Consider the following 27,783-nt stretch of genomic DNA (forward strand, 5'->3'; position numbering starts at 1 on the left):
AAAAATCAAAGTATAAGCTTTGGGAAATAATTCAAAATGTCAGGAATGAGCAAAAATTGAATCTTAGAGTGAACATTTTATATAGTAAATAAACTATTTTATTGAATAAAATCTCTGTTATATAATTCCATATTAATGGTAATCTTAAGTTTTTTAAATACTACTTATTACATTTCACGTATTGTATTCCTACATTTGTCTCATGAGAGAAAAAATTGAATTGGAATTCAAATACATGCATAAAATAACATTTTATTTTGTTAATCAACTGAGATAATAAATTGCAATAAATGTAATATGGAACTTTCCCAAGATCCGTTGCAAACAGAACACATAAAATGAAACTTTATTGAAAAGCTATTAATGTTACTAACAATTTTGTGAACACTTTTTTGTTTTTAATGTTTTTATAAAATTGTTTGTTTGGGGGGCAGGTATTAGTCTCTTTGACTATAATACTATCAACAACATTAAAATAGTAATTTTGAGGTTATATATGTTTATAATATATATTAATACATTTTTAATATATTTTATGTATTTTAGTGCATCATCCTTACAGGTTTTTATTTTTAAATTTTATTTACTCTTTTTCTTTTTTCTTTCTTTTCTTTTTTTTTATTTACAGGCACTAGGGATTGAACCCATGGCCTTACACATGCTAGGTAGCTCCACTGCCGAGCTACACCAAGTTATATTTTGACACAATTTTACAATAGGATTTAAAAATCTTTCCTGATATACTGGTACTTCACAGGACTGTGACTCATAAAATCAGGTATACAATCTCTCTTTTTCTACGTCTCCCAATCAAAAAATTTAAAAAAGTACTTTCATAATTTTAAGGTTTCTTTTCTTTGTTTATCGTTTTCTCCCTTTTATCCCTTCTACCCCTCTGTTTTTCTTGTCTCTCTCCTCTCTCTTCAGTGTCTCATTTATCGAGTTCACTGTAAATTAATCAGATAAAACATTGACAGTCCTGTAGTAGTTGACCCCTCTTCCTAATATACATTTTAAGGACAAAGACATTGAGTTTCAAAAAAGCAAAGTGATCCAGGACATCACAGAAAAGTAGAAACAGCAGTCTGGTAGCTCTCCCTGAACTCAAGTCAACAAGCTTTTCAGTATCATATAGAGTCACCTAATATTTCTCTCTCTCTCTTTCCCTCCCCCCAGCCTCTTTTTCTACTCCCTGTCTCTCATCTCCACACTCCTTCTCTCATTTCTCTCATTACTAAAATGAGTACTTTTTCATTGTCCTGTCTTTCATCATATTTATCACACATTTCCAATAAGAGATCTATGGAAGTAAAGGGAAAATTTAAAATCATAAAGCAATTTAAAAATTATTTCAGAAATACTGAGAGAATTTTTTTTCACAATTGGTAGTTTGTTCTCTAAATTTACATGTATGAATACATGTATTTTTCACTTTAATATTCTGAAATTTTAAAATTTCTGAGAATTATCAAAAACATGGATAAATACAACATGGTATTCACTCTTTCCACATACTGATAAAATAACGCATGTGTTACCATTTGTTAATATTTTAACATATACCCTGGAGAATTGGAGAGTGAATTGGGAGGAGCTGGACAGTTAGTATTGGAATTGACAGCTTTAACAGATGCTTTTATTCAAACTTAGATCAAAATCAGCAGAGTGATAATTCAGAGATAATCAAGCACCTGGCTTGGATGGTAATTAACAGAAATCAAAAAGAACTAAAAATAGTGTGGGCTTTTTTTTAATGTTCCAAGCAATTGTGCAATTCTAAAATGTTATTACTCTCTTCTTGGTGGTTTATAAAATGGGGTTTCTTGCAAACTAGCAGATAAGAGTTGAGAATTTATTTAACTTAATTTGAAGAAAATAAATGTGATATCTCTTAAACATTTGAACTTGTGCTTACAAAGACATTTTATAAGATTTAAACCTATGTATAAACACAGTTGTTCACAAATAATAGTCATTTTTCAGTTGTTAACGTTCCCTTGATTCCTTCTTCATGGAGTAAATCATTTTGAAATAATCCCACTGCTTGAGAAAGACTATATGGGAGTTGAAAAGCCAGTCATTCCATGCTGAATACATATATCAAAATATTTATTGTACCCAATAAGTAAGTACATTTTAAAAGTTAGAAATCCATCTCCTAAATAGGTGGCTCTGAAATGATCCACAATAGTTTTTTTATATATATATAAATGCTTTATATTGTTTCTGTAAAGATACACAGTGCATAATTTCTCTTTTGTTTAAGATTGCATAAGTGTTAAATAATTAAGAGTCAAGTGAAGCATCTTAAATTGAATGAACCCTTTGATACCCTCTTCCCTGGCATCTATGACTTCCTACCTCATTAAATGTTTGAAAACAGCATTGGATGAAGCTGCTTTACTCATGGAAACATACTTCTAGTATAGAATGTGCTATATTTATCTTGGCATCTCTAGTTATTCTGAACCCACTGAGGATACAAAATTCCTACTTGTTTTTTATGTTTTAAATTTGTTTTTAATTGAATGACAGGAACCAGGTGTGAAATTAAGAGACTTGTGACCCCTTGGAGACTTGCACTAATTATAGCAAAGGGGACATGAATTGTGGCTGAGCAGGTGCAAGTTGAATGTACTCCCAGAAAACAAGGGGATGTTTACATTTGCCTCAGGTCAAGGCAAATACTTTATAAACTTTCCCCAGACTGATTGGAGGAGCATTTGTTTTGAACACAGTCTGTTCAGTACTCTTACCATTATCAGTTCTTGAGTACATTTCTAAGGTTTAATCAACTATATTAATATTTATCAATTTTAATATGAAATTATCTCTTGATTTTCCTCTGCTGGTCACTATCATCTTTGTATCTCAGGAAGAAAATTCTATTCTTTCACTAAATGTACCTGCTTCTCCTGGCTACTATCAAGATGGGGATTTCATTATTGGTGGACTCTTTTCCCTAAGAGTGACTGATGATAACACCAGATTTGGCTTTAAAGATAATGTGTATATACAAGAAAATGTTTATATGTAAGTGTATGACTTCTCTTAAGTTCATAAGAAGATCTAAAAAGCACTCTATAGTTGAGATTTACTTTTCTTTGAATAAAGGTAAAAGACATGGTTTTGAGAATTTTTCTTAACATATATCCGTTTGAATTGGTTTGCTTTGCATATTGCCATAAGTAATCTAGTAAACTATGTTTTCCCAAAATTTGTCCTGTTATCCAAAGAAGAATAACTGAATTTAATGCTGGTAATTTTCTTCTGGATTCACCGTACTCACTCAGTCACAACCTGTACATCAAAAAAGTCAAATTTTAAATTTTATGTACTCTCAATCTGATATTTTTAGGCATCAAATTTCTCAACATTTTCAATATGATATCTCATTTATTTCTTTGATTATTATGTGTATTTTTGTATGTGTGCATTCTTTGATTTTTATCTCTTCTAGGAAAAAAATTCAGTAAGCTGTCTTTCTACCTTTGCCTACTAGGGATCTAACTAAGCATTATCAGCACCTGCTGGCCATGGTTTTTGCAATAGAGAAAATCAACAAGGACCTGAATATATTGTTCAATATGTCTCTGGGATTCCATCTCTTCAATGTTGACTTTATTGAGACGAAGGCAGTGAAGAGTTCCATGTCTTTGCTTTCAGGAAAGAGTCCTCCAATTCCTAATTATGACTGTAGATCTGAGAAGAGAAACAAGTTGGTGGCTGTTGTTGGAGGTGTTTCAACACAAATAACAGCTCAGAGTTCTCAGGTACTCAGTCTCTACAATGTACCCCAGGTAAATGAAAAATTCTGACTTTTGATATTAAACATAATAATATATGCCAAAACTCAAAATTATTCTTAGGAAAGCTGTAGGACTTCTTAAAAATGTACACTTTAATTATCTTTTATTCTCTAAAATATATTTATTTACAACAAAAATTGCTTGTGTAAAATAAAATTAGCGTTTGAAAACCTTAAAATGTAGAAAAACATACAGATAAATTAACAATAATAGATAATCTCCCCAGCCAAAGAAACTATCTTTTTAGTAATTGTTGCTGTTAGCACCCAGACTAATTTTTGTATAGAATGAAAAAGCATCATAAATATATTGGGAAGGTGGTACTCAGTTCACATGTTGTCTTTAATGTTTTCAGATGTACTAATGCTATGAACATATTTAACCTATCATCACTTTCCTTCAATTTAAGTTTAAATTGAAATCTAATATTTCTTTCTATAAAAGTTATTTAGCTGATTTATGATCAGGCATTTAGGTTGTTTTCAATCCTCCTCTATTATGAAATCTATTTCAATTCACATTCTTGTTTTTCAAAGTATATATATATATATATATACATATATATATGTATATATATATATATATACACACACAACATATACATCAGTGATAACTTTCTATAAATATTTTTCTCATTGCTTTCAGTCAAATTAATTCATGTTTCTATTGGTTAAAAAATTGCTATTTAGAAACATCTTCCAGTTATAGTTATAGTGCATGAGTATCTCAGTTATTACCCTTTTAATATTGCTAGAGTAATTGTTAAAAACTTTGTCAATGAAGTTTAGGTATTAGTGGGGTTTTTTCTGTTTTATTTTTACTTCTTATGCTTATCAGTTAATTATATTTCATTTTTGTGTCTTTACAAACTCACCTTTGGTTATGTAATAGTGGGAAGGGAATTTTTTTGTTCTCATTGGTTTTAAAATCTTTCTTTTTACCCTTTCCTTATAAGCAAATGCAATCTTTCAAAATGTATTTAAGAAACTAAGTGGGTTTTTTTGTCACACAAAATTTAAATACTTATGTTTATAATTAATAATTTAAAAGTTGTTCTGCAATTTATTGAAGGAAAATATTAAACATAAATATATTTCTGTTAGCCACATACATCCATAATCAAGTTCAAAAGACCACAAAAGAGGCTGGGATTGTGGCTCAGTGGTAGAGCACTTGCTTAGCATGTGTGAGGCCCTGGGTTCTATCCTCAGCACCACATATAAATGAATAAAATAAAGGTCCATTGACAACTAAAACAATATTTTAAAAAAGAAAACAAAAATAGCATAATGTTATTCATCTATTAAAATTACTTATTTTGTACATCTATTAAAAATTGCTTTACTAATGCTTTCTGCTTTCTTCCTCAAAGTAGATGCTTATCTTTATGCTTTTATTATTTCTTTTTCTCTTCTCAAGAAATATTTAAAGCAACCATTCACATAGTTACAAGCATTTAATGAGCATCTGTGTTGAACAATCATGATTTTGAACTGATAAACATGAAGGGTCTGTTAAGCACTCAAGTGTAGATGCCTTTTGAGCCCTTGGATACACAGATCTAGGTTTGGGGTTAAATTTTTATGGTGAGCATGTAAATTTAGGAGATTATTTAGAGAATGTATATTTATGGAGAAAGGGAAAATATCTGAGTCTGAGTCATTGAGTCCTCTGTTTATTGACTTTGAAGAGATATGGAAGATTCAGTAAAATAGAATGATAATGTCATATCCTGGAAATTAATTATGGAAATGCAGTCCTGGTAACTAAATTAGAAGCATGTTTCAAGAAAAAGCATATAATCAATTGTGCTACATCGATGGTAGATAAAGTAAATTAAGTTCTGATGATTTATCATTTGATTTAGCAGATTAGGTAATCAGTGACTTCATTTTTCAAAGCTTGAGAATGGTCAGCATACTTCATGGAGCAGGTTAAAGACAACACTCGAGACATACAGGAACAGCCGTTTACACAACTCAATTGAAGAACTTTATGAAGAAAGATAGCCACATGAGAAAAGATAAATAGTACAAATGGATGAAAAGCATATGAAGTGAGGGGAAAATAATTAGACTTTTTTTTCATTTTGGGATAATGGGTTATGTATACTAAGGCTAGGAGAGAGGTGTAGGGACTTGTAAAATTTCATACATTTCTTTTTCTCATGAATTGTAAAATGCTTAATGTACTTTTCTTTCTCAATAAATTTGATAATTTATTTATGACTTCAACTTAAAAATCTAGAGTGATAGCATTTCATTATTTCAGTGGCTCAAAAGTGTAGGTAAAGAAAGGTCATGGGAAATTCTGAAGTTGAAAAAATATCTTTGTGGATATATCTAGTAATATCTAGTAAAACTAATGAAAACTTTTGGTGCTTTTTAAAGATATATATTTTTTAAAAGGGAAAGGTACATATAATGTAAGTAGTATTAGTAATAATTGACATATAGTTAAGTGGTATTTCTTAGTGAACTTAATTAATCACAAATTCTATTTCATAGTACCTGTAAGAGATGGAAGAAATTAAATCATTTGTGAATAAACATCATTAATTTGTATAAACTGTAACTTTGTGCTCTGTATAGATCAGCTATGGTCCATTTGACTACAGCCTCAGGGACAGAGTCCATTTCCAGTCTCTCTACCAATTTCCCATGAACCCTACAGCTCTATATCAGGGATTTATTCAACTAATGATGCACTTTGGTTGGATCTGGGTTGGCCTTGTGGTTCCAGATGACATCAGGGGAGAAATGTTCCTCAGGGATATGACACAAGAAATGATCAACAGTGGACTCTGTGTTGCATTTGCAGAAAGAATTCCAGAGTTTCCTGCCATGGATACTATTAATAACCAAATTTTTGTGGAAAGATTTACATTTTCAAATGTCACTGTAGTTTTTGGAGACACATATTCTCTTCTGAGATTTGTGTATAAAATCTTTTGCAATATTATATTTGGTAATGTCTGGGTCACAACTTCTTATTGGGATATAACTATATCACCATTTGGACAAAAGCTAAGTTATACATATTTTGGTGGAGGATTATCATTTTCAGTACACATGGATGAGATTCCTGGTTTTGAGGGTTTTCTCAAAAATGTTCAGCCTGCAAAATATCCCCAGGACATCGTTATCCAGGATGTGTGGTCTATACTATTTGAATGTCCATATTTGGATCAACATGGAATCAGGGAATTGAGTAAATGTGAACAAAATGGCACCCTGGAAACTCGAGGTCTGCATGTTTGGGATATGAATACATCACCCCAGAGTTACAATGTCTATGGCGCTGTGCATGTCATTGCCAAGGCTCTTCATGAAGAACTGTCACTCAAATTGGAAGAAGAATCACTTGACAATGGTGCAAATGTGGCTCCTCATCCATGGCAGGTAGCAATAGTCCATTCTAATGTTTTTTTGGGCAAGGGGCCATAAATTGCCTTTTCTTTTTCTTGATACATGAACTTTGCATTGTTTTACATTAGAGGAAAGATACTTTATTTTGTACATATTTCTTTATTTTTAAAATACTAGTAATTAATCCCAGCCATCCAACTCCAACTGCATTTATTTTTTTGTGACACACACATTCTCTTGGTGTTATTTATTATTCCCAAATAATCTATACCTCTATCTCTCTCTTTGCATCATCTAATTATTACTCTATAATAGTTACTTTCTATAAATTTTGACTTAAGTGGATAATAATCTGGATATTAATTTTAGAACCTTTCTTATAAAATTTAAATGTATACTTTAATATAAATCCTCTATGAAATGAAATATCATAAATTAATGTGAAGAATAAATCAGTTAAAAATAATTGGCAATAAACAGGTCATTTTAAGGCATTCTGTAAACTTTCTAGTTGAAACATCCTGAGAAATTTAAATTGGTATAGAATAGCTTATTGATTTTCACTGTTATAAGAGTAATGTTCAGCTTTCCTTTCAAAAATGCATAATTTTAAAACAAAAAGTTTCTATGAAAATATCCCTGATACTTGCAATAAGTTACATAAAGTTCAAAGGAAGTATTCAGAAAACTATGGCTTATATTCTTAAAGAATTAAAAATCCTATTTTATTGACATTAATATCTTATAATTTAAGTGGTTTATGTTTGTATAAGAATAGCAGTGTGTAACTTAAGGAACCATTATTTATGAAGCTTAAAATTCATCACCTGAATTTCCAGTTTTTTTTTCTTTTAGAATTAGGAGCAAATGCTTAAAGAATCCTGGTTTCATGACTGATTAGATGTGTGACAAAAAATTCAGCATCCTAATTTATAAAATAGAGATAATATTAGTAACTAACACAAGTTTTATAAAAAACTGTATGTTAATATATGTAAAGTGTAAAGATGCAAAACTGAAGAATATTAATCCCTATGTAACTTTTGATAGAACAACTAATGAAAGAATTCTAGGCACTTTGGATTAGATAGAAGGTCGTGGAGGGAAAGGGAGGTATGGAGGTGAAAAGATGGTGGAATGAATCAAACATTATTACCTTATATTACACTACTGATGAAGTTCTACATCATGTTCAATTATAAGAATGAGAAGTTACACTATATTTATGTATGATTTGTCAATATGTACTCTATAGTTATGCGTAACTAATTAGAACAATTTTTTTAAACCTTAAAAAAGAAATCTATTGGAATAAATAGCCAAAGAGAAAGGTGGCAGTAGAAATAATTAGGTTTATTCTTATTTTATGCTTTAGATATTCATCCTCTGAAAATCACTTTTCACTTTCAGCTCCATGAATTTCTGCAAAAATGCCAACTTGAAAGAAGTTTTGTTAAGAAGAAAATTGTGAATGAGAATATTTCAACAACTAAGCTTGACATCTTCAATTATCAGTCATTGCTGAATGGAACTAAGGCCCATGTGAAAGTTGGAGAGTTTGTTTTTGAATCAAACAATGTTCAGCACCTTTCCTTAAATGATAAGCTGATAACATGGGGTGAACACTTCAATGAGGTAAGCATCCTAAGGTGGGACCATGGTGATATTTATCAGAACAAAATGCTCTAATAGGATTTAGGTAATCACTAAATTCCTAATTCCACTAGGTAGAGAGTCTCCTTATTTTCTGCTGTGCTGGAACACAAAGTATGTGGACTTTCTGGCCTCAAAATCACTGTGGAAGCTATTTATTTTAAATGAAATAGACCATATTTTCTGTCCTTGTCATGCTCAAATAGATCTGCTCCTGCAGAGTAAGAATATATCAATATAGCAATTTTTCTACATTACATACATTCTAGAAGATTTATGACATCAGTAACGAAAATGAGGGACTCAGATGAGACATAAAATAATTGTTTGGTCATAAAAATACTCTCCTCAACTGCATTTAATAATTTCTCAATTTATTTAACTATTATATCCATATTTTAGTTCCCATTAAAACTTTTTTAAGTCTCTAAGCATTGTAGCTATATTATACTGAAAAGACTGATGAAGCACAGTAAGGTGAACATTACAGTTGTTAAATATTTTCCAAAAGTTCAGTAGTTCTTGGTTAAGTTGTGCTACACAGAAGTTCTACAGTCTTCTACTATATGCTCTTACCAAATAGTACTAATCAACTTACTTTCCTTCTTCCCCTGTCTCTGACACAGACTCCCTCAGCTGTTTGTAGTCAAAGTTGTCCACCTGGATTCAGGAAAACAGCTCTTGAAAGAAAACCATTTTGTTGTTTTGATTGTATTCCCTGTCCAGATGGGGAGATTGCCAATGAAACAAGTAGGCATTTCTGAAAATTATTCTAAATGTGAAATGGCATACAATGAAATGTGGGTCAAGAATAAATGAATTTCATACTTATAAACCTAAATACTGAGAGAAAATAACTTATCCTTTAAAAAATTTTTTCCTCCAATTTCTGAGTGGAAATTGGCTAAGTTGGTTCAGGTTAATAGCATCCCCTGGCTATCACCAGAAACAGATGCCTATTCTCTCTAGAAAAACTATCCTTCAATTAGACTCTTAGAATGTTCAGGAATTAATGTGAAATAATTAAATACAAATATAAAATAGCTTTCTATTAAAACTTAAAAATAACCAAAAATATCAAATTTCACACAATATAACAGTATGAAAAAAATAAATGAAAAAAATGTGTAGATTAAAAAGTCCGTGGATGAGTTTTCAGTATATGTGACAGGAAAGAAATGGGATTTGGTGCAGGGAAAGTGCATCTGAATCAATTACCCAAAATGCAGTTTTTACTGGCAAATTTAGCAGAGTAGAGTAAGATGGTATGGATTCCAGGAAGACTAAATATAGATGATGAAGAAAAGACAGATTTAAAGGGATAACACCAGAATATTTTCAAAAATTGATGAAATATTAAAATGTATTCAACTTCATCTATATTTTAATATATTAACCAGAATATTAGAAATGTAGAAAAGTTAAAAAATTATCAAAATAAATTATTCTTAAATACAAAATATCCAAAAGAAAAATTTAAAAGGTTTTAAAAGCACCCAGAGATAAAATATATAGCATAAAAAACAATTGATTATAGTTTACATTATTCAGATTATCATCACTATGAACAAAATACCTGATAAGAACCATTTACAAGATGAAAATGTTATCATGTTTCATGGTTTCAGAGATTTGGCCCATGATTGACTATTTCCATTGTTCCAAGCTCAAGTTAAAGTAGAACATAATGGAGGAAGGGTGTAATGAAGGAAAGTTGCTCAACTCTTGGCAGTCAGAAAGCAAATGACAGAGTGAAGTTAGCGGGACAAGATGTAATCCTTAATGACATGCCCTCAGTAACCTCCTTCCTCCAGCCACGTCCTACTTGTCTACAGTTACCATCCAGTATTCCATTTAAATTATTAATATCATAATTGAATTATGTGACCTCTGAATATTCTTGCATTATCTGAGAAAAACATTTTGGGGGGACACCTCACATTTAAGCCATTAACCAGCTTACATTCAAATCCTCAAAGAAACAATAGAAGGCAAAGTTAATAGAATAATATGTTCAATACATATTAGAAAATACATATGTGCATAAGTAGGTTAGGAGATTGCAGTTGTCATTGCTTGGACTCCCTAACCCATTATATAGAACCAGATCTTATAGAGGTAAAAATGGGAATTTCTGTATCAAGATTATATTGAGGATATTTCCATCATATTTTTATTGGTGCATTGCTGTTGTACCCAATGATGGGATTTTTGTTACATATTTGTACTTTCACACAATATAACAGTATAATTTAGACAATATCATTCTCCAATATTTCCCCTTTCCCTTGTCTCTTCTCTCATCCTATTCCTTTTTCTCTATCCAACTGATCTTCCTTTAATTTTCATGAGACCCTATGTCTTTCTTTCCTGTTTTCTGTCTAGTTTTTACATGTGAGAGACAACAGATGACCCTTAACTTTCTGAATTTGGTTGATTTTAGTTAATTAATGTTCTCAAGTTAATAATTTTCCTGAAAATGACATAATTTCATACTTCTTTATGCCTGGATAAACTCCATTTTATATGCCACATTTTCTTTATCCACTTATCTATTGACAGAAACCTATGCTGGTTACATAGATTGGCTATTTTGAATTGTGCTGCTATAAACATGTGAATGCATTTATTACTAGAGTGTGACAACTTAAATTCTTTATGTTAAATACTGAGGGATGGTACAGATAGATCATATGCTCATTCCATTCACAGCCTTTTGAGAAATCTCCACTCTAATTTCCAGAGTGGTTGTACTAATTTTTAATCCCACCTACAGTCTAAAAGTGTTTCTTTTTCTTCACAACTTCTCCAGTATTTACTATTGTTTGTATTCTCAATGGGTACCATTCTGACTGGAGTGAGATGAAATCTCATTGTTGTTTCCCTAATTGCTAATTAAGGTGTACATTTTCAACCATTTATATCATTTTTTATTCATTTCTTTTAGAAGTATATGTTTAGTTAACTGCCCATTTATTAATTAGGTTATTAGAGGGGTTTTGGTGTTTTTTGTTTGTTTGTTTTTGGTGGTTCTTTATATATTCTGGATAGTAATGTTCTATCAGAAGAGCAGCTAGCAAGATTTTCTCCCACTTTATAGGTTCTCTCTTCACATTCTTCATTGTTTTATTTGCTGGGCAGAAGCTTTTTAATTTGATGTCATCCTGTCTATTAACCCTTGGCCTTATTTCCTGAGTTTTAGGTTCCTATTGAAAAATTATTGTTTGTGCCTATATGATGCAGTGTTGACCCTATGTTTTCTTCTAGGAGTTGGTCATTGTCTTAGGTCTTTGATACATTCTGAGTTGACTTTTGTGCATGGTAAGAGTTAAGGGTCTAGTTTCATTCTTCTACATATGGACAGCCAGTTTTCCTAGAACCAATTGAAACACATTGTTTCTTCCGATTTATCTCTTTGTCCCTTTTGTCAAGGATCAGATGAGTGTATCTGTGGGTTTATCTCTATTTTCTGTTCTGTGCCATTGGTTTATATACCTGTTTTTATGCCAGTACCATGCAGTTTTTGCCTCTATAGCTTTATAGTATAATTGAGTATAATATTCTGATGCCTCCAATATTGATTTTTTTAGTTTAGAACTGCTTTGGCTATTTCATGTACATGGACAGAGCCAATGCTAACTTATCCCAAGAACCAATGCTAACTAATCCCAATTGTTATCTTAACATTGTGTTTTTTAACTCCCAACCTCAGGTCCATAGTAAGCTCAGACTTTATGCATATTCTTCTTTCCACATGTCATATAAAAACTCCCTTTGGGGGCTGGGTTCATTGCTCAGTGGTAGAGCACTTGCCTCACACACATGAGGTTCAATCCCAAGCACCACATAAAATAAACAAATAAAAATAAAGATATTGTGTCCATCTACAACTAAAAAATAAAAATAAAAACAACTCCCTCAGACTTAGTCACATTACAATGGTTACTTGCCTGGACAATACCGGGCATACAATTGACCCTACAGTGATTCCATGTCTTTTCTCCATATTTCTTTTTGCATTTTTTTTCTAGAAACATTAACATTTGTATTTATGCTGGATGTATGTCTCCTTTTTGTTTTAATATTTTATTTATTTTTATGGTAATTTTGCCAATTTTTATTGCATACTTGGAGCAAAGGTGATGTTATATTGACTGAAATTTTTTATTATACAATGTTCTTTACTTTTATTTCTAAACTTGTTGCAGCATTAAATCTTAAATGTGAATCTTACTTAATATGTTTTTTTATTTCTAAAAATGCAAATGGCTTTAGAAAATTGGATAAGTGACTCATTTGAAACAGTTTCAAAACTATCATTTTAAAAATTTTCTACTTAGACTTGTTTCAGCAACATAAATTTATTTACTCAGAGTTATAGATGCAAGAAGACCAAAACTGAGGTTTCAGCAGGACTGTTTCCTGTGGAACCCGTGGTGGAAAGCCCTTTCTTGCTTCTTCCTAGCTCCTGCTGGTGGCCACCCATTCTTGGGGGACCTCTTAGAGTTGCATCACTCCACTCTCTACCTCTTTCTTCACATAGTGTCCTTCTTGTGTGTCTGTCTTCACAGGGTAATTTCTTTAAAAAAAAGTCATAAATTAAAAAACAATACCAGATATACTGATTTGGGCCCACTACAGACATTTCATTTTAACTTGAATACATTTCCATTGACTCTATTTCCAAGAAGGTCACCTTCATAGGTATCAGGTTTTAGGGTTTCGGCATATCTCTTAGGGAATTCAACTAAAACCATATCTCTTAGGGAATTCAACTAAAACCACATCATACATTTACTAATTTATTAACAATTACTTACCATCATTTCCTACATATAGTAGCTGTCTTAAATGATGGGTACATAGTAGCTATTCAAACACATTCAGACTGACTCTGTGGTAATGATATTGAGAGTAGTGTTAAAAGAGAGATTGAAAAGTTGTGCTTATTTTTATAGAAGAAGCATTGGAAATGAATGAATGGGAGAATTCATTGCTACAAAAGTGAATATAAGAGTGGAAGTTCAGTTCTGCAATTTTACTAAACCAAGATTTATAAAACTTTTTTGGTTTGGAGATAGATATAGGTATAGATATAGATCTGAATTTAGATATTTTGGGGTAAAAATATAGAAATTCAAAGTTCTTTCCCATTTAAGTCACTAGATAAGAAAATTATACTTTCCATGTAAAGATCCCTCTAGACCTTTACTTCTCTAAGGGAATCTGTTTCTATTTATTTGTTTTTTCTTCTTGAAAACTACAATGGCTAGATTCTAATGTTAAAGGAATATATAAGAAAGCAAGTGAGAAAAGAATGAGTGGAGCTGATAGCTAATACTACTATGTTTAGATAATGATCACAAAAAAAAAAACTGTTCCTAAAAGCCACAAATTTGTTACCACTCTTTTGGAAGAAACTCAACATCATTAAAAAATTCAATAAGCTTTTCACTATTTTCAGTAATTTTTTGTGGCATATATAGCCAAAATTAACATGTAGGTTTTTTTCTAATTCAAAAGGGTCATATACAATTATCCTCCAAAGTGAATGAAATAAAACCTTAATGGATAGAATATTCACTACATTTGTTTCAAAATTTCTTCAAGGCATATGCCCCTACATATTTTTTTCATTTAAAAAATTGTATACAGATAATTACTAACTTTTTCCCTGAAATAAAAGAAAACTTTAATGATAAAACATTTCCAAATAAATCCACATGGAAAACTAAGTGTCAAACATTTCCATTTTAATTGAATTCTAGTCAAAATTGCAGTGAATTTTTTGAGAAGCTAAACAAAATAAATATATTTTATCATCAGAAAATCACTCTTAATATTTGACCTTTTCAGCATTGTTCTTTACTAAATAGTCAAATAATAATATATACCTTGTAAACTGGTTATGAAAATTAAATTATAACAAAAAATCAAAATTCCTAAAATATAGATAATAAATATTAAAATCTCAATTTTCCTTCCAAAATTAAAACTTAAGTGTAATCACTTACCCTCACATACAAAACATCTATTTTTCAACACTATGCATTATTCCAGTGAATCTATCTGTGCATATTCTGATAAGGTTCTCTCCTCCAAAGTGAATGTTCTAGTAGAGTTCTGTTCAAGAGTATTTATTTTATACATTTTTTTGGTAAAATGACTGAAGAAACATAATAAATCCATCTGCAACCCTTGCAGATATGGACCAATGTATCAAGTGTCCTGAGGACAAATATCCAAACAGGCAGAAGAATGAGTGTCTCCCCAAAATTATCATGTTTTTGTCCTATGAAGACCCTCTAGGAGCTGTTTTGGTCTCCATGGCCCTTGGTCTCTCTGTCCTCACTGCTTTGATTTTGGGACTATTTATCCAATATCGAGACACACCCATCGTCAGAGCAAATAACAGAAACCTCAGTTACCTCCTCCTTGTTGCCTTAATGCTCTGCTTCTTTTGCTCCTTGGTGTTTATTGGTCAGCCTAGCCCAGTCACCTGTATCCTGAGACAAACATTCTTTGGAGTTGTATTTTCTGTAGCTGTCTCTGCTATTTTGGCAAAGACCTTCATTGTGATTGTGGCCTTCAAAACTGTCACGCCACGGAGCAAATTTCAAATGTGGATGGTGACCCGATTCTCCAATGCCATAGTCTTCAGTGGCTCCTTCATTCAAGTGTGCATCTGCACAATCTGGTTGGGAACTTCTCCCCCTTTCCCTGACATGGATGCACAGTCAGAATTTGGCCAAATCATCCTGCAGTGTAATGAGGGATCCACCGCTGCCTTCTACTGTGTTCTGGGTTACTTGGGTTTTCTGGCACTTCTCAGCTTGATGATTGCTTTTCTGGCCAGAAGACTACCAGACAGTTTCAATGAGGCAAAACTGATCACATTCAGCATGCTGGTCTTCTGTAGTGTGTGGATTTGTTTCATGCCCACCTACCTGAGCACCAAGGGCAAAACGATGGTGGCTTTGGAAACTTTTTCAATCTTGGCTTCCAGTGCTGGTTTGTTGGGTTGTATATTTCTTCCCAAGTGCTATTTGATTTTACTGAAAGCAAATAACATTTCAAGGAAAAAATTCTTGAACAAGTTCCTTCAATGAGGCAAAAAAAATTAATTTTCAGATGACATGATTGATATAAAGTGAACATCTATAATATAGAAATAAAGATTCTAAAGTGTGCATGAAGTGAATTCATTTCATTACAACTTGATGATTGCTATTTAATCACATGTCCTTTTCATCATTGTAGTCACCAAGTTTCAGTGAAAAAATCTTTTTTTTCAGATACACAAATGTTTAAATTCCAAACCCCTGAAGGCTGACTATGATGTTCAGCATGTCTCCTAAATATTTTTAAGTTGGTTTTCTCATCTTTAAACAGCAACATCAGATTTAACAAATGATTCACGTCAGAATTAAATAAAATCATTCATGTGAAAACAGAACAGTGCCCAACAATATGCTTTGTGTGTGTGTATCTTACTTAAGCTGTCACCTTTTATATAAAAATTAATTTCTAGGTAGTTGTAATTTCTGGTACTAGAAAGCTAGTGATATGTTTCATTATTCTTCTAATAAAAAACAAAACAGTGTGAGATTTGAGTTTAGGACTATCTAAATAGTGTTTTGTACTCTTCCATAGGCTTAGGTGAACTATTATGGGTCAACATTTAGGCTAGGCCCCCAACTGAAAGAAAATTTGAAGGAAAAGGTGGTGCTTTATCACTGAGGACCCTTAACACATCAGGAGAGAGACTTGAAGTACTGATGAGGAGAACTATTCTTTATGGGAAGCATATTATTTCTATATAGTCAGAACAACTTTCAGACTTTTTCTCTTTCACCTCTTCCTTTATCAATACCTGATATTGAAGTGGCACTCCCTTTTTCCACAGAAAAGCCTTAACTGGGCTTCTCCAGAAATCTTCACCATGGCTGATTTTAGGACTATCAGAAAAAGAGTCTCTGCAAAAGAGTTCAAGTAGATAAACTTCCTGTTTTCATGTCGCCCTGTTTTACTTGGCCACTGGCTGGGAAGATACCAGCACTCCAGTTCCTGGACACCCCCTTACTAGTTTTTCACAAACATATCCAGTATAGTAATTTGTAGAAATTTGCAAACAAGGCCTCTGGCCTTGAGCTGGGCTTCATAGAGATGTCTACATTTTTTAAGATAAGTTACCAATTTGGTTCCATAGTACCAGCTGTCAGGGGGAGGAAAGAAAGGGGACAAAAAGCTCTCCCCTTCTCAGGCGTTGTCCTTGAAGGGTTAACCTGCCCAAAACAGTAAAAGAGAAAGCTGATTTTATGTGAAATTCTTCACACTGTGAACTTCTGAGCCCCTCCTCTTACATGCTGAGTATGAAACTCTGAAACTCCTTGAACTTGGGGTTCAGGGTATTGATTGATTACAGCAAAAGGTCTGCCCTCTGAACCTGGCTGCAGCCAAATAAAACTGTTTCCTGCTATCTTTAGTTCCTTACCTCATCTGTCCCTACAACAATACTATTTACAACTTATTAGATTTTTTAGCTGTTAAGATATTAGGACATAGAAGCAGTTCAAGAGATGAGATTTAATATAATGGCTATAATTAAAAGGAGGTATAGAATTGTAGAATATTTTTTCCTGGTACATATAGTGTTTCAGGGCTTTGTTGTTGTTGTTGTTGTTTGTTTGTTTGTTTTCTGGCAAAAAAATGCTTTCTACAAATACTTATCTGATCATTATGGGAAGGGGAACATAGAAATCTCTTTAGACTTGGTTTCTGGAGCTCAGGTTGCAGTGCAGTGAGCTATAGAGGGAAGGGGCACTGCTGAAGATGACAGTCATGAACTAAATAATACAATCTCTGGAAATAACACATGTTCAGAAGTTGCCATATCAGGTAAGTGGATTTTTGAAATAGGAGATATATATCTTTCAAAGTTCTGTAGATTGAGAGGATTTCTTTGCATATAATATTAAAAACTGTACAACTCTAAGACCAAGGGACAATAAATTGAAAATATTTTGGCCTATCTCAATTGTCATTTATGGTCTCTCTTTCATCTTCCCCTAATAAACAGATTTTTAATTAAAATTAGGATCTATTTTGGACTTTAATTATATTGGGCTTAGTTACTTCCATTTGGCCATAAAATTAGTAGAAAAGGGAATATATGTTATGTTGTGTTGTAATCAAAAGCTCGGCCCCTGTCTCCAATGCCAATCAATGCCAATTTAAAAAGGAGGACAGTTTTGAGAAAAAGGAAAAAGCACACATATTGCTTTGCTAGCAAAGGAGAAACACAGGGGACTCATGCCCCAAAGATTGTGACTCTTTTGATCAGCATGGACAGGAGGTGGTAAATGAATTCTTCAAGAGTTACATTCCATGTGTGCTAGGATTCACTTGATATTTTGGGAGATATTCACTTCCCAGATCCTCAGCAGGCATCTTCTTCCTGTAGTATGTGTGTTCAAAGATAATGAACTAGGGGAAGAAAAGCTAACACTGTCTCTCTAATCTTGTTAGGGAGAGATAGAGGGGAGAAGAGAGAAAAACAACAACAATAAAAAATAAGCTTTAGAGCAATAAGGGCTATATTCAGAAGGTGAAGGAACCACTGTTACAGTATTATGCTTTGGTATGAATAAACTGGAGGATGTTCAACTTTTATTAGAATAATAGAACAAGTGTGTTGTAGAAATTGTGGTTGCGAGTGTCCAGAGCTTTATTATTTATTTACTCATGAGAACTTACCTCATACAGGGAGAGAAGCTTAGTTAAAAAAAATGGTTGGAAGGTCAGCACAAGTGTGTCCATGAAATGACACTTTTTTAAAAGAGCAAATCCTTCTACATGGTCCCATTGGAGATGCAGGCAGTAAAATGAATAAAATTCATAGGGGAAAAAAAACACTTCAGACACATTTAGAAAAAAAAAATGAAAGCACTTTGACCTTCAAACTGAAGGTAATCATGTAATTAAGTGAATATTTATCAAATATGTTTTCAACAAATGTTTACTTGTTGAAGTGTGTTGTAATAGGGCCTACTCTGACAATTCATTGTTAATACAAATCAATTCATGGTCAACCCATCACCCAACAGTTCTTCAAAAAACTATCTAAATTTGTATTATGGTTTGGATTGACTCAAGTGTGAGTCAATGCAAGAAGATTCAGAGGAGAAATGATTGGGTTGTGAGAATCTTAACCCAATCAGTGGATTAATCCCCTGACAGTGATAAACTGAGTGGTAACTAACTGAAGTGGTAGGGTGTGGAGAAGGTGGGAATTGGGGGTGTGGCTTTGGGGTATATATTTTTATATGGCAAGTGGAGACTTCTCTCTCTGCTCTCTGATCATCATGTGAGCTGTTTCTGTTAGGTCCTTGGGCCAAAGTAACTCAATTTTGGAAATAAGAACTTCCCCAAACAGGCATGACCTTCCTGTTAGGCCCATCCAGAAAGAGTGCCTAACTTTGAAACCACAGCAAAAATGTCAAATAATGATAACAGAACCAGAGGGATTATTTTTTAACTACTCCATTGCATTTGATTATATAGTTAAAATGTTTTTTTTTTCCAGCAGACTGCTTTGCCTTGCAGAAGGGCCATGTGGCAGATACTCTCTGTCAATAAACCTTTGCTTGAACTCAGATATTGTGCCAGCTACCCTAATAGTTTCTCTCTGTCATACTCTTCCACCATGATGTCCTGCCTCACCTTGAGCCCTGAGGAAAGGAGCATGCTGTGTATAGATTGAGACTTCTGAAACCATGAGCCCATATATAAACCTTTCTTCACCTACAGCTGACTAAAACAACTTGTTGTTATTACCTATTATAAATAAAAGTATCAATCATATCCATCTACTATTTAGAGAATTTTCATTGTATAAAAACTGTTGTTTGACAACATTGCATAAGAAATACCAATATGTCGGAAGTCCCCTGTATATTCTTTCCCACGCACATTGTGCTACCTGTAGTTCTCCAAAGTGAAGATTCATCTTAAATATTGTGTTACTATTTTTCTTGCTCTCTTTTAAAAAGTTTTTCATCCCCAAGTAAAACAATGTGGAGTTTTGCCCATTCTTCAATTGAATATAAGTATATTTTACTGTGAGTATTCTGTGATTTGTTCTATTTCCTACATATCTTAAAGATTTTTATATAGTTATATACAATGTAGTGGTATTTTGTTCTTTTCACTGCTGCATATTGTATTTCTCTGTGTAAGAATATATCAATATGTACTGAATTATCCCATGGCACATATTTTCAATTGTTTTTCTATTTCAATCAATGTTTCTTCTATTTTCATGTAAACCTACTGATGAATATGTACACAAATTCTCCAGAAGCACAATTTCTAGACACATTTTGTGTGTCAAAAGATACCTTTTTTTCAGGAGATACTAAATTGATTTCTAAATTATACTTGTAATAACTGAACTTTCATATTGTGTGAAAGTTTTCAACAATCCACTTCTTTACTAACACTTGGTTATTGTCAGACTTTCAATTTTGTCAATTATGGTTACAAAATCATTTTTTTGTTTTGTTTTACTAACAACAACATGATTATGGATGATATTGCTATTTTTACTTCTCTTTTTCTTTGAAATTCTGCAATTTGATAATGATGTTAATGTGGGGTTTTCTTTTTGTCATGTCTAGGATTTCCTGGTCCTCCTAAACATGGAAATTAACTTTTCCTAATCAGGAAAACTCCCTGACATAGTTTCTTCAATTTTTTTTTGTTTTATTAGCTTCTCCTATACTTTGACATGCAACAGTATTATTTTATCCTTAATGTCTCTTACAGTCAACTATGTGTTTTTCATTGGAGGAAATAATTATGTGATTATCTCCATAAATGACTTCAGTTCAAGTTCCTTGACATAATTCTAAAACTATTCCTAATTGAAACATCCAGTAAAATATGATCTGGTCATTCCTAAAATAAGCATCTAACATTATTGGGAAACACTATAAAGATCAATAGCAAGGAGAGAATGCTATTTTATTACTACTTCACACTGTGTTATAAGTGGAAGCCAATGCAATTTTTGACAAAGGAAAATACTCGGAAACAGAACAATTGAAAGAAAAGATACTGAACTACTTTATTGGCAGGTTACATAATATATCTGGAGGGCTGAGGATGTGGCTCAAGCGGTAGCATGCTTGCCTGGCATGTGTATGGCCCAGGTTCGATCCTCAGCACCACATACAAACAAAGATGTTGTGTCCGCCGAAAACTAAAAAATAAATATTAAAAAATTCTCTTTCTCTCTCTCTCTCTCTCTTTTAAAAAAATATATCTGGAAAATACAAGTAAATCAGTGGTAAAACTAGTACAAACCATAAGGAAGATTTTGAAGACAATAGGGTAGAAAACTGATAACCCAAATCAATGTGTACAAACACGGTAACCAGTTAGAAGATATAGTGGAAGAAAATATTCCATTTATAATAGCATCAATAAGATACAATTTGTGGGGGAAAATTTGAGAGGATTTGTGAGAAAAAGAGTCTGAAAAAAATTTAACATATTCCTGAAAGTCACCATTAACAGAAAAATATCCCTTGCTTGTGGATATCAAGTCTCTCCAAGTTAACAAAGAAATTGAGACTAATCCTGAAATATATAGCATAAGTGTTTTTCCTTTAAAGAAAACAACTTTATTGCAAAGTTCATTTTGCAGAAAGCACATTATAATACATATGTCTGACAGCATACCTGCACCTCAATTGAACAGTTCTTTTGAGGGCATGAAATGGGTCAGATTGGGAAATTAGAAATTATGGAAATAAAGATTCTTTTATAAGTGGAAGTAGGACTCAGTGGGCAAATCAGCTCTGGTGGAGTCTGGTTCTAATAAAACCAAGAGTCTGCATGTTTATTTTATAGGTTTTAAACATCAAAGGGATTCACTGTGAAAAGACTTCTTGAGGTAAACAGGATGAAGTTGAGGAAAAAAAGCTTAGTATGGGCTTATCAGTTTAAGCCCATCTCTTTGGGCAGCAGGGATTTAAATTCAATGTTTCTAAACTAGTAAATTCCATAATGAGCACTGGAATTCTTCCTATCAATAGGGAGTCACCTTGCAAATGGGCATTTCCCATGAGGCCCCCCACCAAAAGATTCTAAGAGGCATCTAGCTGCGCATGGTTACATAGTTCAAAGCAATAATTTATTTACTGATCAGGTACCTATGAACATCCTAAAAAACTGATAAGAATAGGAAATAGTTCCTCCAGATATTAAAGTACATTGCAAAGCTTCTGTCTTTAAAACATTGTGGCAAAACACAAATGCTGCATGATGTCAAAAAATCTCAAACAGAGCAGGAGGATGATTATCATAGGTAGAGGAGTAATGGAAGATGTTGACTAAAAAGTTACCTACCAGTTGTAAGATGAATAAGTTTTGGAGACCTAAAGAATATTCTAGTCACTATGTTTGATGCACTGTATTGTATAGTTGAAATTTACATAAAGTAAATCTCTATTCTCACCCTGCTCCGTGTAAGGGTTCTGTGTTTGGTATTGAGGTCTCTGATAGCTTCAAAACTGTGGCATGCTTGTTGGCTAGGAAGTTTCTGTGCAAAGACATAGAATGTCTGGCTGCTATAACAATGCCCTGCTTGAGGAGGCTGTGTGCTAGAGTCTTATCAGCCTTGACCTTGATCTCAGGCATACAGCACCTGGGAATAAGGGAACTCTCTTGTTAGACAACACAATGTTTCGCCAAGCCCTGATGCTTCTGGACCTGCCTGCTAACAGTAACTTTAAGCAATGGGCTTTCTTGAAAGTTACAGAAAACTCATAATGTTACACAATACAATTATAGTATGTAACTGAGGAATAAGCTGCATAATGCTGCTAACTCTATAACCTGCCAAATGACACAAGGAACATTAATGTACTACTGATGCCAGTGACCTAATGTAAACTATTGTAACAAATAAAGCTGTCAGCTTGGTCATTCTGCCATTCTTACATTTTTTCTGGCTCTTCATCTTGTCTCTGTGTCTCCTTTATATTTTCCTTACACCACAAAACACAATCTATTGTGGATTTAATGTGGTAATCACTTTATATTTTTGTATATGTATCAAAACATTACATCATGTACCTTGAATTTACACAATTCTTATTTGTCAACTATTTCTCAGGAAACATGAAAGCTACTATAATCTTACGTAAAAACATATATAGAAAAATGGAATAAACAAAAATTAAATGAACACAAGTAGAGGAAAAGTACCATCTCAAACTGCAATTTAAAATAAATGAAACTGAAATAATAAATTATCACTTGGATAAACAGTGAAATTTGATCCATATGTCAAACAGCAAAACAATTTCAAATGAATAAGAAATGTTAATGTCAAGAATAAAATGATATGATGCAAGAAAAAATAAAGGTGAACTTTAATATAACCCAAGTCTAAGTTCTCAACTATGACTAATTATAACTGGAAATCCAGATGCTACATAATACATACTTAAGAAAACAAAAATTCAAAGCATTGAGAAAAGAAAAATAAGAAAATGGGAGAGAAATGTTTTCAAAATATACCAAAAATGAATGGCAATAGGATTCATAGTCCCTAGATAGTGGCTCTTATGCACCATTTCTCTGTAAGGTAGATTAAACGCTTGTGAGGAAATGATTGATTCTGGTTCTGAAAGAGGGAAGGCACAAAGTGAGCTAGGCCCATCTGTGTGTGTGTGTGTGTGTGTGTGTGTGTGTGTGTGTGAGAGAGAGAGAGAGAGAGAGAGAGAGAGAGAGAGAGAAAGCAAGGCATTCTTCAAAGTCTTAAAGACATTTGTCACAAAGAACTTGTCAAAAAGAGTAGTACTGTCCCTAGTTGGGAAAATTTAAGCACAAAAAATCAATAATAAATTATAAACTATTAATAAAAATAGAATCCATAAGTACATATTATTACTTAGTGTATATGAAAGGGAGGAGAAGGTAAGGGAGTTCTCCTTAATATTAAAATGTCATCTAATAAATATGCAGGGAATAGTAGAATTTAAAAATCCTGGATTTATGTCAATTTGCAATTTTAATTATTGGTTTGGGTAAGAGTCACTAATGGTTCTTGAAATCATTGGGAGAAAGTCTATGGAGAAATTATTCCCCTGACTCTGTTGAGAACTGTGGAATTATAAAAGAGTAAATAACAACTAGTCCTACCAAACAAAAGTAAGCAGAACAGAATGTGAATAATAATAAAGAGGCCACAGTAAAGGAGTAGAATGAAGGTAGGTGCAGAGAAGAGATTAAGGTCTGATATGATGATGTGGTGATTTGAAGTGCTTGCAAAAACTTTTTTTTTGTCACAGAGGAATTGGGGGAGAAGTACATGTATTATAAAATGAGGGTAACAGAATCCGACTTAATTTTTTTTTGAGACGGGATCTCACTATGTTGTCCAGGTTGCCTCAATCAACCTGTACTCAAGCAATCCTCCTGCCTCAACATCTAGAATAACTGGGATTACAAGTGTGCACCACTGTGCAAGGCTTTAACTTAAATTTTGAAAAATTATTCTCAGAATATATAGGAGGAATTCAAAGAGAAATGAAGAGACACTACTCAGAATGGTAACTTTGTCAAAAGCAAAGAGAGTCCAAATATTAATATTACATAGACATGAGTATAAATAGAGTATTATAGTTAACTATATATGTCAGTTTTTCTGGGTAATGGGGTACTCAGATGTCTGGGAGTGTTTTTAAGGGTGTTTTTGATTTTTTAAATTTGTTTTAATTAGTTATACATGGCAGTAGAATGCATGTATGCACCTTGATATATAATATATAGATAAGATACAATTTACCATTTTTCTGAGTGTACATTTTGCAGAATTATCTTGGTCTTGCAGTCACATATATACATAAAATAACAATGTTTGTTTTGTTCTTCTATCTTTCCTATCCCTACATCTCCTCGCCTCTCCTTCCTTCACTTCCCTCTACCTAATATAAGGTAACATTATTCTTCTCTAGTGCCCCCTGCCTTATTGTGAATTAGCATCTGCATATTAGAGAAAACATTTGACCTTTGGTTTTGTGGGATTAGCTTATTTTGCTTAGCATGATATTCTCCAACTCCATCCATTTACTGGCAAATGCCATAATTTCATTCTTCTTTAAAGCGGAGTAATACTTCATTGAATATATATATATACCACATTTTCTTGATCCATTCATCTATTAAAAGACACCTGGGTTGGTTCCATAGTTTAGCTATTGTGAATTGAGGTGCTATAAGCATTGATGTGACTGTGTCATTATGGTATGCTGATTTTATATCCTTTGGGTATAAACTGAGGAGTGGGATAGCTGGGTCAAATGGTGGCTCCATTCCCAGTTTTCTGAATCTCTATACTACTTTCCAGAGTGGTTGCACCAATTTTCAGTCCCACCAGCAATGTCTGAGTGTACCTTTTCCCCCAAATCCTCGCCAACATTTATTGTTGCCTGTGTTCTTGATGATTGCCATTATGATGGGAGTTAGATTAAATCTTAATGTAGTTTTCTAATTGCTAGAGATGTTGAACATTTTTTAATATATTTGTTGATCAATTGTATTTCTTATTCTGTGAAGTGTCTTTTCAGTTCTTTAGACCATTTATTGATTTTTTTACTGTTTTTTTTTTTTGAGTTCTTTATATATCCTAGAGAGTAATGCTTTATCAGAGGTTCATGTAGTAAAGATTTTCTCTCAATCTGGGGGCTATCTCCTCACATTATTGATTATTTCCTTTTCTGAGAAGTTTTTAATTAGAATCCTTCTCATTTCTTGATTCTCAATTTTACTTCTTGAACTTTAAGAGCCTTGTTAAGAAAGTCAGATTCTAGGCCAACATGGTGAACATTTGGGCCTACTTTTTCTTCTTTTAGGCTCAGGGTCTCTGTTCTAATGCCTAAGCCTTTGATCCACTTTGAGTTGATTTTTGTGTAAGGTAAGAGATAGAGGTTTAATTTCATTTTACTACATATGGATTTCAAGTTTTGCAAGCACCATTTGTTGAATAGGCTATCTTTTCTCCAGTGAATGCTTTTGGCATCTTTGTCAAGTATGACATAACTATATCATGTGGGTTTGTCTCTGTGTCCTCTATTCTGTACCATTGGTATATGAGTCTATTTTGGTGACAATACCATGCTGTTTTTCTTATTATAGCTCTATAGTATAGTTCAATGTCTAGTATTGTGATGGCTCCTGCTTCACTTTTCTTGCTAAGAATTGCTTTAACTATTTTGCATCTCTTATTTTTCCAAATAAATCTTATGACTGCTTTTTGTATTTATATGAAGAATTCCATTGGGATTTTAATAGGAATTGCATTAAATCTGTATAATGCTTTTGGTAGTATAGTCATTTGAATAATATTAATTCTGCCTATCCAAGAGCATGGGAGCTCTTTCTATCTTCTAAATTTTTCTTCAGTTTCTTTCTTTAGAGTTCTGTAATTTTCATTGTAGAGGGATTTCCTAATTTTCCTCATTTCTCTTTCAGAGGATTTGTCACTGATACACAGAAATGCATTGGATTTATGGGTGTTGATTTTACATCCTGCTACTTTGCTGAATTCATTTATTAGTTTTAGAAGTTTTCTGGTGAAATTTTTTGGATGCTTAAGGTATAGAATCATGTCATTGGCAAATAGTGATAGCTTGAGTTCTTTCTCTATCCATATCCCTATAACTACTTTTGTCTAATTGCTCTGACTAGAGTTTCAAGACTATGTTAAATAGATGTGTTTTGTTCCAGTTTTTAGAAAAATGCCTTCATTTTTTCTCCATTTAGAATAATGTTGGTCTGGGGCTTAGGATAGAGAGCTTTTACAATGTTGAGATATGTTCCTATATCCCTAGCTTTTCTAGTGTTTTGACATGAAACTGTATTTTGTTTAATGCTTTTTTGCAGCTATTGAGATGATCGAATGATTCTTATCTTTAAGTCTTTTGATATGATGAATTACATTTATTTATTTCTGTATTTTGTACCAACCTTGCATCCCTGGTATGAACCCACTTGATTATGGTGCACTCTTTTGAATATGTTTTTGTATTTGATTTGCAAGAATTTTGTTGAAAATTTTTGCATTAATGTTAATTAGAGATGTTGCTCTATAGTTTTCTTTCTTTGTTATGTCTTTCTCTGGTTTTGGAATGAAGGTGATATTGACCTCATAGAATGAGTTTGGAAGTATTCTCTCTTTTTCTATTTCATGGGATAATTTGAGGAAATTTGGTACTAGTTATTCTTTGAAGGTCTTATAGAACTCAGCTATATATCAATCTGGTCCTGGGATTTTCTTAGCTGGTAGGCTTCTGATGGTGTCTTCCATTGCATTGCTTGAAATTGATTTGTTTAACTTGTGTATATCATCCTGATTCAGTTTGGGAAAATAATATGATTCTAGAAATTTGTCAGTTATTTTGATATTTTTCTATTTTATTGGAGTACAAATTCTCAAAAACAATTGAGTTCAAAAGTGCCCCTGAGTTCAATCCCCAGTACACACCCCCCCCCCAAAAAAAAAAAAAAACTTTGACATAGCCATTCCACATCTATGCACAAGTTCAACAAGAAAGTCCACAGATGTTCACTTAAAGTAATGGATTAGGCTGTTCCTAGCAGCAGCATGGTTTATAATAATCTCAAACTGGAATGTCCATCAAAAAGTAGCAGACTCATAAATAGAATACCATACACTAATTAAAATGAATGAACTTCAACTACAAAACAAAAAAAGATGTACATATCATGATTATGTTGAGCTAAAGAGACCAGACAAAAACTACTATATAAATATAGATAATAAATTTCAGAGACTTGCAAAATTAATCTATTGTATAGAATGGCAATAAATCAGATTTATTTATTGGGTAGAAGGGGTGCCTGAGAGCAGAAGAGTAGCC

General features: G+C 32.7%; 1 protein-coding gene across 1 annotated transcript; it reads left to right on the forward strand.

Annotated features, from left to right (window-relative positions):
• The first annotated feature begins 2,821 nt into the window (after positions 1 to 2,821).
• LOC113201642 (vomeronasal type-2 receptor 26-like) lies at positions 2,822 to 15,939 on the forward strand. Its single transcript, XM_026415464.2, has 6 exons — positions 2,822 to 3,033; positions 3,503 to 3,800; positions 6,401 to 7,210; positions 8,588 to 8,812; positions 9,457 to 9,580; positions 15,035 to 15,939. Exons 1-6 carry the CDS (start codon positions 2,822 to 2,824, stop codon positions 15,937 to 15,939), a joined length of 2,574 nt encoding a protein of 857 aa, XP_026271249.2.
• Positions 15,940 to 27,783: the final 11,844 nt, after the last annotated feature.

Source organism: Urocitellus parryii, chromosome 5 (genome assembly GCF_045843805.1).
Source record: "Urocitellus parryii isolate mUroPar1 chromosome 5, mUroPar1.hap1, whole genome shotgun sequence".
Lineage (NCBI taxonomy): Eukaryota > Metazoa > Chordata > Mammalia > Rodentia > Sciuridae > Urocitellus > Urocitellus parryii.